This window comes from Paralichthys olivaceus, chromosome 3 (assembly GCF_024713975.1).
Source record: "Paralichthys olivaceus isolate ysfri-2021 chromosome 3, ASM2471397v2, whole genome shotgun sequence".
In the NCBI taxonomy this organism is placed as follows: domain Eukaryota; kingdom Metazoa; phylum Chordata; class Actinopteri; order Pleuronectiformes; family Paralichthyidae; genus Paralichthys; species Paralichthys olivaceus.
In genome coordinates, this window is record NC_091095.1 from 12,916,250 (window position 1) to 12,932,112 (window position 15,863).

Here is a 15,863-nt window from a genome sequence, read left to right on the forward strand (position 1 = left end):
ACAAGTTACTTTAAGTTACCAAAAGTGAAGCCAAAGAACCTCAATTTTCCCCTGGTGGCCGGCTGCAGGATAGGTCATAAACCTATCCTCCTCCATGTTAGCGGATGACATGGGCCTAACCAAAAAGTCAAGTGCACGTCAATAAATGTTTCTTAAAGATGGTTTCTGTCATTTTGATAGTTGTTACCACACTGTTGTGATGGTCATTGTGATCATTTGACAGCAAATTGGTTTTAATTAGTTATTTGATGTTATAAAAATGGGTCCAGCACATAAACCAACTACCATAGTAAAATGATGCTTAAACACAATATAATAGCATTAAATAAACTAATCATTTCATACATGTTTATAAACAGTTTTAGTCACATTGAGCGCTTTTCAAAAAATGACTTCAATATATATTAATGCAGTACTGGCACTTTTATCTAAACAAAGCATCAGAGTACATTTTCCACCCCCACCCACAACAGACGATGTAGCTGCACGCCTGTCTGTCATTTTTAACATGCCTCTTCCCCTCCCATGTTTTCCTCCCCCCACAAACGAGAGGTGGGAGAACCATCTGAAATGTGCACTTTGTAGAAGATTCTTTGTGATCTCCCATCACGTCATGAAGTCAACGCACGCACACTTTCATTCAGGGGAGAGGCGAACAAAGGCTTCGTCCACCGAGCGTGGCGGATGAGCAGCGGACATTCCAGACAAGTCTGGCATATTTGGATTCATGTGGTACAAAGAGACATTTTTTCTATTTTCTATTCCTCTGTGTCACAAAAACAAAGCAAAGCCTTTTGTTTCTTTGTAGGAACTGAGATTCTTTTTCATATAATTGTTACTTCCTCTGTCTCTCATTAATAAAACAGACGATGGAGATGAATTCCCAGTTGGGTTGGAGTGAGGCTCCAGGAGGGTGGGGGTTGCTGTAGGTTGGGGTGGCATGGAGGGGTTCTGTACGTTGGCTGAGTTGACACACACACACACACGCGCGCACGCGCGCACACATACACACACACACACACACACCCTCTCAAATCAAAAGACCCTTTTTGCTTGGAGGAAAAATAAACTTCAAAAGAATCGTCCACAGCCTGACGAGGCCTCGGAGCTTGAGTGTGGCAGATGTAAACCCGCCTTCTGGCACAAACACACACAGAGAGACACACCAAACTGAAGTATGAAAATAAGCCACACGCAGGGGTGTGAGTGTGTGTGTGTGTGATGTGACCCCTTCTGTTGGACTGTGTCTGGCTGACCACTCTGGATGAGATGTGACACCGAGGATGAACAGGACAATAGAGAGATACTCGGACATGTCAGAAGCATCTGTCTCTGTCTGGGGCTGACGTGTGTCGTCCTCCCTCCTCATTCAGACCAGAGCACGGGGGCTTATGCAAAGCTAATGAAGCAAACACATGCTGTATTAACACACACACTCACTGGCTCACTCATGCATGCACGCACACATATAGAGAAAGACTGATTCAACGTTGGGAGACCGTGCCATGTGGCTACACCACGACCAGCACCTCATTTCAGATTCCTCAAAGTCCCTCGAGAGCTTCCCTCTGCTTTTTGATTCACAGGATATAAGATGAGCGGAGGTGGGTCAGTGCAAACACAAGCAAGCCAGAGCAAAAACACTAAATGATTTATGATGAGAGTGTAGCGCAAAGCTGATCGTTTGCAGAGTGCATTGTTCAGGGCAGAAACCGAAGTGGAGTTTCTTGTTTTCGGCCCGGACGCTGTGCTCTGATTGGCTGACAGATGTTGTTTCCCAGAGAGCAGACAAACAGACAGAAACAGAAGCACAAAGAGATTTGTGTTGTAACACAACAATAGCACTTCCTTTATTTGGAGAAGAACAGGTTCTTGTGCAAGCTGCAGTAGATGACGGAGCTTTCATTTGAGCTTGTGTGGCATAATCATATTATCCCACATAATGCACTATAACACTCCGCCAGGCCGCTCTGACATGCTAATGGTCTGGAATAAGACCCATGGATAAAAAAAGAAAAAGAAAAACACATGCTGTATGTGTGTTTGGGCAGGTGTATTTACAGTATGCTGTGCATGTGTGTGCACGCCCAGGAGGGATTTCACTGGGTTGGCAAATAGTTTCTGTTCGCTTGCATGAGTGATGTTTCTTCCTCAGAGGTGATGAGAACCTTTGACTGAGGGATTTAAAAAAATGTATGTGTGTGTGTAGACTGTATTTATACAGAGCTTTTTATAGTCTTATCGACCACTCAAAGCACTTAAGCCACATTCACACGTTCATACAGCGCAACTATACGCTGCACTTCTTTTATCACACACTTACTGCACAGCCTTCAGGGACACCATGCGGTTCAGTATCTCGCCCAAGGACACTTTGACATGCAGACTGGAGAAGCCAGGGATCGAAACACTGACCCTCTGATTAGTGGATGACCCGCTATAGCCCCTGAGCCACATCTGCCTGTGTGTGTTTGTGTATGAATGTTTAATATGCAAGAAGTATTTTTGCATGTCTGCTTTTAGTGAAGTAAAGTATCAGATTTTTTTCTCCTCTGGCAGCAAATGTGTTTACAGGAAAACATGATGTCGAGTTTGTTTTTCTTCTCAACTGCAAAGTCTCAAAATGTTGACACAGAATTCATCTGCAAAATGTTCAGTGACGACTCATTTCAGTTGGTTTATAGTATTATTCGCAATCATGGTCATGTTTAGAATCTCAAAGCACTGGGTTAACATTAGGTAAAGATGTTCGTCTAGATTAAATATTGAAAAAGTAAATCCTGACTTGAGGAACGAGACGCGAGGTGTTGACATTATTAATATTTAATTCAAACCACAGTCTTCTCCTCACATTAACCCAAGTGTCTTTGTTGTCTGAACCAAACCACCAACCATCCACCCTCACCACCATCCCCTCAGCTTCAATTCTTTTTATATGTTAAGGACTCTGGCTCCTTTGTTTGCAGTGTTTTATGTCACAGGCTTGTTTTTTCTCTCCTTCGGAAGGAGTCTTATGCACTGTGGTGATGATAGAGGTCTGTTTTTCTGCTTCTGCCCTGTTTTCTTCTTTTTGCATTTGTGTTGGCTTTGTTTTTGTCTCGAGCGATATAACGTAGACATGTCTGTTTTTAACTGTAGTTCCCTCGAGTGAATAGATGAACAGATTTCCAACTTCAAAACTCCTTTCTTTCCTCACACAAACCCACCGAGCTTTGTCTTAGCAGCAGCAGTTAGTGGCCTTTTGCTCTTTTGGCAGCGTCTCCCCCTCCCTTCACTCCTCCTCCTCCTCTCCTCCCTCCTCACCCCATCAACAGCGGCCTGACAGCCATCCAGCCCTGCCAGCTCTGGTGGAAGGCTGCATGGCGACTACTCGGTTCCAGCTCCTAAATCAGAGAGGCTGTGTTTAGATCTCCCCTGTAGAGCAGCGCTGCACTTGTGATGAGCTCCACTGCGCTCCACTCCTCCAACATGAAAGCAGGAAGCGCTGAGGGAGCCATGCACAGTTATCTTCGCCACAGTTTGTCCATCCACAGCTGAAATCGGATCTTTGTGGTTTCACAGGCTGTGCAAATTCTCTTATCTCCTTCATCAGCTAATGTTACATTAAAGAAAGACTCACTGGGGACAAATAATGTTGTGGTGGTTGTGAAGATGCTCAAGTACTCAAAGAAAATATCAAAGTGCACAAATATAGAACACAAAACCATCTTGTTTAGACCAAAAAAGCGACTTTCTTTAGCTTTTGATGATGTTAAAAGGGTCGCTGGAAAGAAGTGCACCACCGCAACCTCAGGCTACATTCTTCGAAAGGGACAACAAATCCTCACGGAGAACTCCTCAAAGATAATAAAGGGAGGTTTAAGTGCACCATCAACAAAAGTGCATCTCCTTTACCTGATAGTGAGAGCCTACAGCTTCCTTTTACAAACTTCAGATTCATTTCACAGAACTATGTGGATGTAAAGGGATTCCCGCAAGGGTTTTGTCCTCTTTTACTTTAGTTACGTGTGTATTTGAAAATGTTTCCACACTGTATTACCTTCTTCTTGAAGGCAGTGCATGTTTTCCCCAGCGATCGGAGCAGACTTTTAGAAACATCTTTGATAAAAGCAAAGAAACTTTATGTAAGGCTCCTGTTGGGTCTTTTCAGAGCCAAACCTTGCATTGCCTACATCTTCACATTGGGTCTGGAGGAGGGTTTTCCATGATGGCTGCCAGGAGGCTATTTGTCTTGGCACCACTAGTGTTCGACTTTAGGTACCAGAGATGTGTGTTTGTGTGTGTGTGTGTGTGTATGTATGTTTTAAGGAAGTTCTTTCTACTTCTCTGAAAAGGCAAGAGACCTCCCACACTGCGTCAGCCCTGAACAACACAGCATCCTGAAACACAGACAGTGCTTCAAGCTGCGGCCTGGACCCACGATATCTTTCATGCCTTCTGCAAAGATGAATGTAACACAACGGTCTGGCCTCTGATTGGACACTGCTTTGAGATATGATTGTCACTTTCCAATCAGTCAAGTGTAAAATTGTTTTTCCAATTTTGTCAGCTTTAGTTGGAAGCTCACTGGTTGTCTTTAGACCAACCTAATTCTAATTAGCCTGGCTCATACTTAACTGGTACAAAGCAGGCTCCTGATTTAGGATTAAGTATTAATCCTTAATAAATTATTAAGTACCTCAGAATAAAGGAGTCAAGGAACACGTTAAATCAATTTTTCTCAAAGATTTTGGTATATCTTCGGTATATCGTCAGTTTGGTATTTCATGTGTTATTTTGTCTGATAAGTTTGGTAATAATTTGTTGATTGGATGTAAAAATTTAGTGAAATATCACCGTATACACACAGTCAATGTGATAAAAGAATGTTTCCCCCTTGCTTCTTTTCTTTATGCTAAGCTAAGCTAACTGTCTGCTGGTTTTGGTTTTATAGGAGTGGCATCAATCGTCTCATCCGACACACAGCAAGAAAGTGAATAATCATATTTCCCAAAATGTCAAACTATTCCTTTGCTCTAAATATAGTTGTGTAATTGAAGCATAGATTTATCTCAGTGAAACTTAATGGGAATCTAATGTATTTACTCTTCTCTGGAACAAGGGCACCATTCATGCCTTCCTGATACACTGGCGCCCACGGGAATAAAACTGGACTGACTGGTCAGTCACCAGGCTACAGCTGACAGCAGAGAGCAAATGCTGCGAGCACAAAGGGTGAGTCAGCTCGCAGCACACTTCCTTTATAGACCATCTCCCCTTTCAGTTCACGTAAGGTGTTTTCTCCTGGCAGAACAATGGCCCTCCACCTGATCTGATTTTTACCTGCAGTAAACTCTCTCTGTAGGGGCCTCTTCGCTGCTGCCCCCCTCACAGGGACGCCCTTTGTTGATTCAAGATGGAGGATCAGTTGAGCAGGTGGAGGAACAATGATTCTCATTCATCCAAAGCTAAACTGTGAGCCAGACGACATGAAATCACCCTGAGCTTACATATTAGACATCACAACCATTGAGAAACATCTAGTGTCCAAGGAGACATGTACACTGATGTAAATACACAGTTGTTGTGTCAGGCCACAAACCTTTAGAGTTCCTTATCTATCTCTGATAACAGCTATGACCTGAGAAAAATCAAAAGGGATTATCTTTGACAGACTTCTCTTTCCGGTTTAAACACCACCCCCTGCCAAGGAGGTTACGTAAGCTGAGTTTAAAGCAGCCTTGGCTGAGAGACTTATTTTACTGCCGACTATCTTTCTGTAATCACCTTGGGTGTTAGCAAAGAGGACAGATAGAGTCCGCTTTATGTCTTTTCAACAAGAGGGTCTTTGTGTGTCAGATAAGCAGCCATCAAGCACATTCCTTCCTGACATCACTCACAAAAAGATGGAGGTGGTCTGATTTAAGAAGGTTACAAGCAGTGGCTCACAAACTGTAGGGGAGAGGAACTCCATGAGGACTCGCAGAGTATTGAACTCCGTGCAAAGCAGGAAGTGAATATTTTACCCGACTTCTCGCTCGCACAGATAGTAAGTGAGCGGGAGGCTAAAGTTGGCCACTGATACATTTGCGTATGTACGACTGGGCCCTGACTGGATCTTTTTATTTCTTTACACATCTTAACACATTCACACAAGAGACAGATATCCTTGTTTGGTTGAACTGGCCACAACCCATTTCATACATGTAAACTCTAACAAGGGTCACAAGCTAGAAAACCCTGAATGTGAATTCGGGTCTCTCTCAGTAGCCAAACTACGCTCATTTAACAGCCTTGTGTCTCTTTCCAACCTCCATGGTGCCAAAGCACAAGGAAGCTGTTAGATCTGAGTGGAAGAACAAAAACAAACAGAAACCAGCAGAGACGGACTCCATCAAACTCAGATTTGTCTCAGTGTTTTATGAGGCCGCAGGGAGGTTCGTCTGCACGTCTGTCTCTGAGGAGCATCCATTTGTTTAACTCTGTGGTTAGAAGAACCTCTGTCACAGAATAACAGCAGCCAAGATTCCTGACTGCATCACAAAAAAAAAAAGGAAAAACGCCTCCGAGCTTGTGAGGCGGTGGAGCTGAGATGGATCGGAGACATTAGATGAGAGGGGAAGAGACAGGGAGACATGCAATGGGCAGAGCACTGGAAGCAATGAGATGAAAACAAAGACCGGAGACAAATGCAGCTTCCCTCCACAGGGGAAGCAGCCTGGAAAAATAATTGTTGAGAGGAGACAGAGGCAAAGCCACTAATGACAGCAGACAATAAAAACTGGCCACTACTGTAGCGTCCTCCCAGCCAGAATGACAATAACGAAGGAACCGGCGGTGCTGCTGTTAGCGAGGGATTGAACAGCCGCAACCGCAGCACCTGAAAATAGAGCTTTGTCTGGGAATAGACTGTTATTAGGTCGTCTAAACACAGGGTCAATCACACTCTTACTGCACCTCCCAGACACTGACACACGGCCACGGTGCGAGCTAATTGGGTGGTCAGGATTATTTTGCGGAGGAGAAATCTAAATAATGAGGCAGAATTATATGTTAGTAAATTCTTGTGAATACAAATTTACATAGAAGAGAATAATTCATTGTTCAGCAGAACAAACAATCAGCATTTGTGGACAGTGATTTAAAAAAACACAAAAAGACAAAATCATTTCAAGACTCGTTTATTACTAAACTCTCTAAGGCAGCAGTTTGTGTCCACAGGTCTTTCTAACGTCTCGCAGTGAATAAAACAGTACAAAAAAAAAATCAATGCTGTGTGCTACAAATGTCATTAGACAGCTCTCGGTAAATAAAAGTTTACAAACAATAATAAGCATTATCAACATTATTTTTTCCCCTTCAAGTATGCTACTATCCAAAGTGACTAGTGTAAAATTGGCCGAGGAAATAAAATATGTTCAGGATTATTTACACATTACAGGTCCAACGTGTGTGTGTATAAAAACACAACAGAAGACTAGGTTCGAAAAGTTTCAGATGTGTTTTTTTAGGCTACACAAACACACACAAGACTCACAGATACACACACGCTCACACACACAGTGATGTGACTGACTGGCTTCAAAAGTTTTAAAACAGAGCGAGTTCAGTTCAGAAAAACAACATTTAAGACTTGAGTTGATCCAAAGAGAGACAAAGACGACGTCTCGTACCTGGACCAGAACTAAAGGGCTCTTACACCAGATCTACTGTCGTCCAACATTTGTCATTCAGCTTTAGAAAAGAGACACTTGAAAATACAGGAAAATGAACCAACATGGGAATAAAAGTTCCTCATCAAACTTAGGAAAGTGGTGATGCATAACAATCAGGGTCGTCTTTCTGGCTTTTTGTAGCTTTCAATGGAATCATATGGTCTTCATCTGGGGACTGAGGGAGATCTGTTAAGACACTACAGCTTTAAGAAGTCACACGTTTAAGACTAATTGTTCATGTAGGGTTTTACTTTTAAGAGACACGCTGAGCCATCTTTTTTGAAAGGGTTCCACCCACTGGAAACTATATTAAGTACGTTCACATGCACATTAACAGCCCATTATTTTTTTTTATGATAATCAAGTGTTGATGTAAATAAATAAAATATTGAGCTCATATACAGTTCATGTGCTGCTATAAGCCAGTATACAATCGTACCCATTGATTTATTGTTGAGTGTATGTATCACTTGTGTATAAACAGACCCCCACATGTGGATGTGAGGCTGCAAGACAAACAGGAAATCAAAAACTGAGCTGTGAAGCAGGATATGAAGTGGACTGCCATGTTCTGGAAACACACTTTGTCATGGACACTCCCAAGAGGAAGTTTTTATAAGTAATAACACTTTGTGGACGACCGCACCACCAGCACTGTCTCATTTATCCTCACACAGGAGCACAGACAGAAGCTCAGTCAGCTGAATGTCTCTTTGGTTTAACTGACTGAAACAAGCAGATGTTTGACTTCTTGTATTTTCTTCTACGACTGCTACATCGTCTCGCTGAAACATCACTCAGGAGTCGCAGGGCAAAGACAGGCAGTGCACCGCAGCTTCACAGCTACGACAAACACACATGCATCAGGAGATTAAATATACAGACCTTCAATTTTAGTTGATTTAATCAACAGGAACGACTGATTGTGGTTTTTCATTAACTGTCACAAGTTTATCCGAGCAAGACAGCGTACCAAACTGTAGATCCACACCCATGTGTGTATTTGAAGTGTATATACACAAACAACTGTTGCTTCTTGATTCATGTGAAATATCCGTATCTAATATAAAACTGTGTGGGAGGCAGTGCAGAAGAGACCAGGTACAATATGTACACTAATATACATACAATATACATCAACACTTAGAAGTCTCGCTCGAACTCCAGGCAGTGATCACACCTTCAGACACGAGCTCATTGGGACAAAGACAAAACAGCTCAAATGATATTTTCCACTCCAGAGACAGAAAACATTAATGTGTCAACCGCTTCAGGATTGAAAGGAATCCTACGTACATGCAGAGAAAAAACTTAAATGACATTGACCGCAACATATTTCATCTGGAGAGAAAGATTAAGACTGAAATTTCAGACAAAAGTTAATCGTCCTGTTCTTGCTGCAGGACCACTGCGCCTGAGACAGCGAGGCTTTTCTGTCAGGCACAGAAACTTAAGACCCAGTTAATGAAATGTCATTGACGATCAATAAAACAGTGTATGAGACCCGAGGGCCTCAATCACAACTGACATATTCATATTTAACTCAAAGATATATAAACGGGCTCAGCTAAAATGAACCCACCCTGACAATTTTCCAAACTGTTTAGTCAGTAAAATGAGAAACGCGCTTTTAAAATAATAAACCTTTCATTTCCTAACCTGGGTGAAAAATCAGGACCAAAGACGACTGAATGGGGGAATCGATAAACTTTACAAAGCTTCAATGATCTGTACATTCCTGGCTTATGTTCGACCTGTGACTCTTAACATGTACACTGAAGCGGTTTCATAATAAGCTCGACTGAAAGGTATAAACCAGTTAACACTGTGCTCCATCATGTTGTTACTGTCAGACCGTCTCTGTATTAACTAAGCTGTTAACCTTTGGAAATAACACAGATGCTTTTATTCTATTGACTAGTGCAAAAACATTGAAGTTCTATTTTCTATCAGTACAATGAAGGATATCAATATTTCAGTGCATATTAACTCTTGAAAATTGTTGTAATTAGTACTTAACAGCTCTTTTCACTCCACATTTTCTCCATTCTTTTTTCATTGTCCAGTTAAATGTCAATTTCACCCACAAAACTGTCATGAACAGTACAGTACATTCGATATTTCTTAAAGATTGCTTGCTAAGAGTGTCAGTTTTTGGGAAATGAAACCAGGGTGAGACAAAGTCATTGAGGCCTTTTTGGTATCGACAGGATACGAAGAACGTTGTTGAGTTTAGCTAATGTCCTGAGTGTCAGAATCAACAGCAACTCAGGTACAAGTCTGGAGGTGGATGGCTGATTTAAATAAGGTACATAAATAAATTGACCTTAATAGCTGTAGTTTCTGTAATAAAAAGTTATCACTCACAAGTACTGACCTGATACCATGGTATTCTAGTATTTTAGTTACACCCACATAAAACTAAACTTTTATTTTCCCAAAAATAATTCACTATTTTATTTAAATCAAGAATTAATTCTCAATTCTTCGCCGCTCCAAAACAGCAATTGTGCTGTACTGCCACTGGCAAGAACTCTGCTGCTAAGAACTGATTTCAGATATTTGAGTTACACAGAAACAGCTAAAATTTGGGAATATTTCACGCTGAAAAGTTCCACAAGCAAAACATTATGCTTTGTTGGTATTTTTCCAAATGCACTGTATCTGCCGATACAAACGTCCAGGTATTGGAGTCTGTATCAGGAAAGGAAAAATACAAAAGGCAGGGACAGACATGAAGCAGTTTACAACGGACATAACTTCAAATAATAGACACATTAGAAAGGTGTCACTGAGTTTGTCTCACTCTGTGTGGGCGGGTAGAGCAGTACATGACAAAATCCAAACTCTCCCTTAATTGAAATGAAGCATTATTATACAACAGCCTGGAGAAACTGTCCTCTGACCAGATCCAAGTCAAGTTTCACAACCACTGGAAACACTTCGACAACAAACATGATTAAGAAGAACAAGAAAACCAAATGAATCTTCATGACAACAAAGTTCATTCATTCGTCTGGAATGGAGTGTTCACACTGTGCAAATGAAATGAGTTCTTCTGAGTTTCTGCTGAATCTTTTCTTGTGGTTCCAGGTCCAGTAGAAGCAGATGGTTGAGCTCCATCGCTGCACCTTCACCCTTTATACCAGTTCAGTAACTGACAGAAGTCTCCAAAAATGCACCTGACCATTTTTCTTTTGCTTTGTTCCTTTCAGTCAAATACCTTCAGCTCTTACAGCTCATGTCTTTGGATTGTTTTAACTTCTTTTACACCTTTTCATTACAAGAAGCCTTTGGTGCTCCAAAGGTAACTTGTTCATACTTTCAGTTAAAAAAAACAACAACTAAAAATTAAATAAAAACAGTTTAAAAGAAAGTCCTCTTTTTGAATGAAATGTGATTTTTTTTTCAGTCATTTAAACTACCAATGACAACACAACTTATCTGTACTGCACATACACTCAGCATCACAATATGTACCTATGTAGCTCCTTAAATGAAAATGGAGGATTATTGGGGATTTTATTTTGTTTTTCTAAAATCAGTGCTTGATCTGACGGCAGTGGACAAGAATTTAGAAAAAGATGACGTCCTCCTTATTGAGGTCCTCTGTGGGGCTCTTGTACGGCTGTGGCATACTGTGGCTGTGGCTGAGCCCGTGATTTACCTGGACGTGGGTCTGGGTATTCGGACTGAGGCCCTGCGGCTGCACCTGGGGCTGAAAGTGGAGGAGTCCGGTGCTCTGTGGGTGGGGAGGGATGGTGGGAGGTGGAGGGTGGGACTGTGCAGAAGGCATTGGGGGCTTCTGAGCATTTGTAGGGTGGGAGGTGGTGACGGAGGAGGTGATGGAGGTGTTTTGGCTGTCCGGTCCAGCCGTCTCTGGGGTACTGAGTTGATCTGTCATAGACATTAAGTAAGAGAAATTAAAGAAGAGTTTGCACTGAACATGGTATAAAAACTTCCAACAGATTAGACATTTGCACCTGTTTGAAATAGCTGCACATACTCATCTGAACTGAAAATCTATCACATGAACTCCTGCCAGAGTCTTTTGTCCGTTGTAATTGTGAGGACACAGGATTACGGTGTTAAACTGTCTGTGTCAGTAATGCAGCCGCTCATTAATCACAGTGAAATTGATAGGTGTTTACACAGGGTGAGGCTGGGAATGAAGGCAGCCACAGAGGAACGTGATCGGGTGGGGTCGGGTTTGCCCAGGTGGAGAATGTGTGTCTCATGTCTGTGTGAACACAAGTTTTAATAATGCAGCAGGCAAAGACAGACAGGAGTGTGTTAGGTTTGTCCAAACGGAGTGAGGAAGGGCGTGTGTTTCTTTGTGTTTGTTCATAACAGTGAATTAAATAGGTACCTGTGTGGTGATGCAGGGCTGACAGCGAGAGCTGCTGGTGGGGGCTGATAGAGCGCTTGGCCTTGAGGGCGCTTTCATCTCGGGTGGACAGCTTCAGCATCTGCTTCATATCCACCGAGGCTGAGAGGGGGAGGGGGAGGAGGAGGAGAGACGGACAAAGAGAGAAGGTGATTTAATTGTGAAATTAGATTACATTGGTAAACAGGAGCAGCCCGGCCTGGTCCCACTTTAACAGCTAATGTGACTCTAATGAGCCATAAATGATGCTGAATAGGTCAAGTTCATGTCAGGCACTCATGGCTTGGACAGACTTTACATTGAAGGTAAAAAAGAAACAAAAAGAAAAACACAATTTAAAAACTTTCTCAGTATACTGCACTGATAAATATAAAATGTGAAAGTAAAGCTCCTTTTGCACTGGTCCAAATACCCACTTACACCCACTAACATCTGCATTTTGTCTGCAATGGGAATGAATTCCCTCCCGGGGTCAAATGACTCTGCAGTAGATTGGCTTTAATCCCAACAGCAGTGATGGTAACATGACACCCAGGTGAACAGACTGATTTGGCAGTGACAGTGAGGTGAAAGAGCTTCTCAGTTTTCGCCGTATTTGTGACATTGATTATGATTCACCAGGGGAAGACAGGGAGAGACTAACTCCTCTACTGGCCAGGGGGAAAGGAGTCAATCCCCTTTTACCTGTGTTAACAATCCTTCATATAACTGCTAATTTGGGCGTATAAGAGGTATAACAAAGGAATAAACCTCAGTGCAACAGACATTAACATTTACATTTTACTTTTACTATTTTAAAGTTGGCATCAGCAGACGTATGTGGCACTGTAGACAGCTGCTTTTTGAAAGATTAAAACCCCGGTGCATCAAAGCTACAGCTGGTAGAAATAACTCAGGTGTAACAGTTGAATGAGCTATGTGGATTCAGCCTATGAGTATTTCGCATCACTAAAACCCTCCCATGACCGAAATCACGTGAAACTATATTTGAAGTCTAACTACTTACCTGTGCTGTCAGTGCGATGCGAAGCTTTGCCACTCTTGGCTCCTTTCCCTTTGCCGCTGCTTAAGGCAGCGAGCTTAGTAGGGATCTGCTGCTGCACACCGACCAGTTTGTGCTGCTGGTTGGTCGTGCTGAAGAGGTGGAGCGGTACTTCCGTCTTCAGCGGCAGAGTAGAAGAGCTCGTCTCCCGTCGCAACATCACCTCAGGACGCTCTGCGTAGTCAGCTGGGGCTACGGACAGGCTGGCACGCACCAGAGGCTTCGGCGGCAGGGGATGTTCGGAGACGCTGGTGGTGCTGGTGAGGCCAGAGGACATGAGGAGCTCCCCATTCAGACTGCCAGATAGAGGAGTCACCTGGAGGAAGAAAAACAGGGTATGAGACTTTGCTGAGACATGAAGTCTTGTTGAAGTCTTGGAGACATGTTGCAAACATCATCCTGAAAGATTTCAAATTCAGTGTGTAAGTTCACCAAGGACAGCTCCTTGTCTCACACTGCAATTATACATATTTGTGGCTGGATTCAGTTTGAAATGTGAGTTGTGTTAGGTCATGTTTGCTGTGGGTCATGTTTGAATGTATTTTTTTGTAAGGCAAAAAATTTTAAACTGCTTCTTGAGAGTACAACACACACACTATAATTCTCCTAAGTAATGCTGTGTCATTACAGAAAGACAATCTGTTGAGGAGCCTGGTATTTATGGGCAAAATAGGGAATCAGAAACACATGCTTCTTTCTGCTGAGCATACACTTTGGTGAGTTTGGAAACAGCCATTTGATGGCTTCCAAGAGGCTGAAGGACAGCGCATGCACACACACACACACACAAGAGAAACATAAAACCCTTAATAGTCCCTGTGCACACAAAGGCATGTCTGACTAAACAAGCAGGGCTGTAAGACAAGCAGGGGAACAAGAAAACTGCTCTCATGACATCAGTGCATGGCAGACACTGACTGCATTGTCCACCTAATCACCAGACTGAGCGAAAGATCATCAAGAGATCAAGGCAACATCACCATCCAGTCTGCACGGAAAGACACTGACCGGAAGGATTACTGCAACAATGCAGTGGTGGAGTGTTTGAATGTGTCCAGTTATCCCACCTGCTACATTATACAATAAAAAAAAGCATCTTCTCACTAAGGGGCTGCTGCACATTTAAGGATTTTCAACCCACACACTTGAAGAAAACGATTTCATAGTCGCGATAGAAATCTTTTTCCTCACTTTTTTATGGCAGTTGTCAACAACTTTCTGAACCTTCTGAACTGGAGTATGGAACCCTGTGGTTGTCGGAAGCAGCAAATCGGGTCTAAAATTGTCCCAAATATCCTTAAGTGTGTAGCAGCCATTAGCTAATGTAAAACCTGCTCCATTAACAAAGTCTCAACTGTTTAATAAAACAATGTGAAGCTGAGTGGTATATATCAAAACAAATTACGAGTCAAGAAGTTGGAATTAGTTGGTTGTTAAGAATTTACTTTGAATCTTTGTACAGCCACAAAATATTATTAGAATCTCAGCTTAAAAGCCAAGACACTCAAATTTGAATGGACTGTAAATTATTTTTATTCTAAAAAATTTTGGAAATAATAGTTTGGTGAAATGAAAAACTGAGCTTGCTGAGAAGCAAGTTTCCTGAAGAAATGCTTAAATTTGTGTGGTGTCCCACATGGAGAACTATGAGATTGTTATGATACAAAAACAGAAATAGTCACATAGCTGCGTCTGTGTTTGCCTGTTAAGCATTACAATGTAAAATTATTGACTCTACCCAGGAGGTTATGTTTTCGACCCTGTCCTATCGGCTTGTCTTAAATCGGTCCTGTTCGGTTCGACTCAAACCAAGAAAAAACTTTTTGAGTGGTGAATTTTGGCAAATCCTGGATTTTGTCACTTTCTTTAACATTGGGAGATGTTTTTTGACATTTTGACCAATTTCCAGAGACTAATTCATGGATCTTTATCAAAATCAGGCATATTCAGGGAGCTAAAATCTATGGGTTCACAATTTGGTGCAGCTTCATTGCATTTAATGGGGCTGTTGGGCTATTCTAGTTTTTGTTATGTAAGCTATATAGTCAGTCAAGATTTACATTACACCTTGACATTTTTAATAGTCAGAAAAACATGACAACAATTAGACTAATAACATGAGGCAACAGCATCTTTTATCTGATCTCTAATTAATGACCTCAAAAAGTTTTGAGTAAAGCATCTCTCACTTTAACTTTGCCAGCTCTGTAACTACTCTGCTTGGTATTCAGTCCACATGCTGCAAGATTGATGATGATGCGGAAATACTTCCTGTGGCGATGGGGGGATTCAAGATAACTGTGTTTCACAAGGCATGAAGGGCAGACCCATCAGACTGTGACAGTGTGTGTGAGTTTGTGGAGACTGTAACTTCCCCCAGCTGTAATAGCAGAGCATGACGAGATGACCCGAGGCAGAGAGGGCTCCCCTCTGCCTGCAGTGGGGAAAGTCTCCCTTCGTCCTTCCCAACACTAAATCCCCCTGTCGTCTTCTCCTTCCTTTCCATCATTCTCCCTCTTTCAGCACTTACTCATATTGGCACACAGATGTTCCATTGTTCCCGGAACAAGGTGAACAGCTTTAAGCAGCAGGTTTTCAGGGAAGCTTCAGAGCACACAGAGACTTGACTGACAGCACATAAACAATTAGCGCTGGCTGCTTTCCAGAGACTTCTCCTAACAACAGGTTTGGGCTAGCTAATTACACACACAAGTTCCTCTCATCCCGAAAACTGCCTGGG

The 15,863-nt window shown here is 42.2% G+C and overlaps 1 protein-coding gene across 6 annotated transcripts in view; it reads right to left on the reverse strand.

The window, feature by feature from the left end:
- Positions 1–7,144: 7,144 nt before the first annotated feature.
- The window catches only part of arhgef18b (rho/rac guanine nucleotide exchange factor (GEF) 18b), a 43,325-nt gene continuing 34,606 nt past the window's right edge, over positions 7,145–15,863 (reverse strand). For all 6 annotated transcript variants that reach the window (XM_020081134.2, XM_069522011.1, XM_069522010.1 and 3 more), the window contains exons 30-32: positions 13,088–13,439; positions 12,064–12,183; positions 7,145–11,591 (exon numbers count right to left, since the gene is read on the reverse strand). In XM_020081134.2, coding sequence (XP_019936693.1) covers positions 11,269–11,591; positions 12,064–12,183; positions 13,088–13,439 — 795 coding nt within the window. In that variant the 3' untranslated portion in view covers positions 7,145–11,268. The remainder of the gene's footprint in view (positions 11,592–12,063; positions 12,184–13,087; positions 13,440–15,863) is intronic.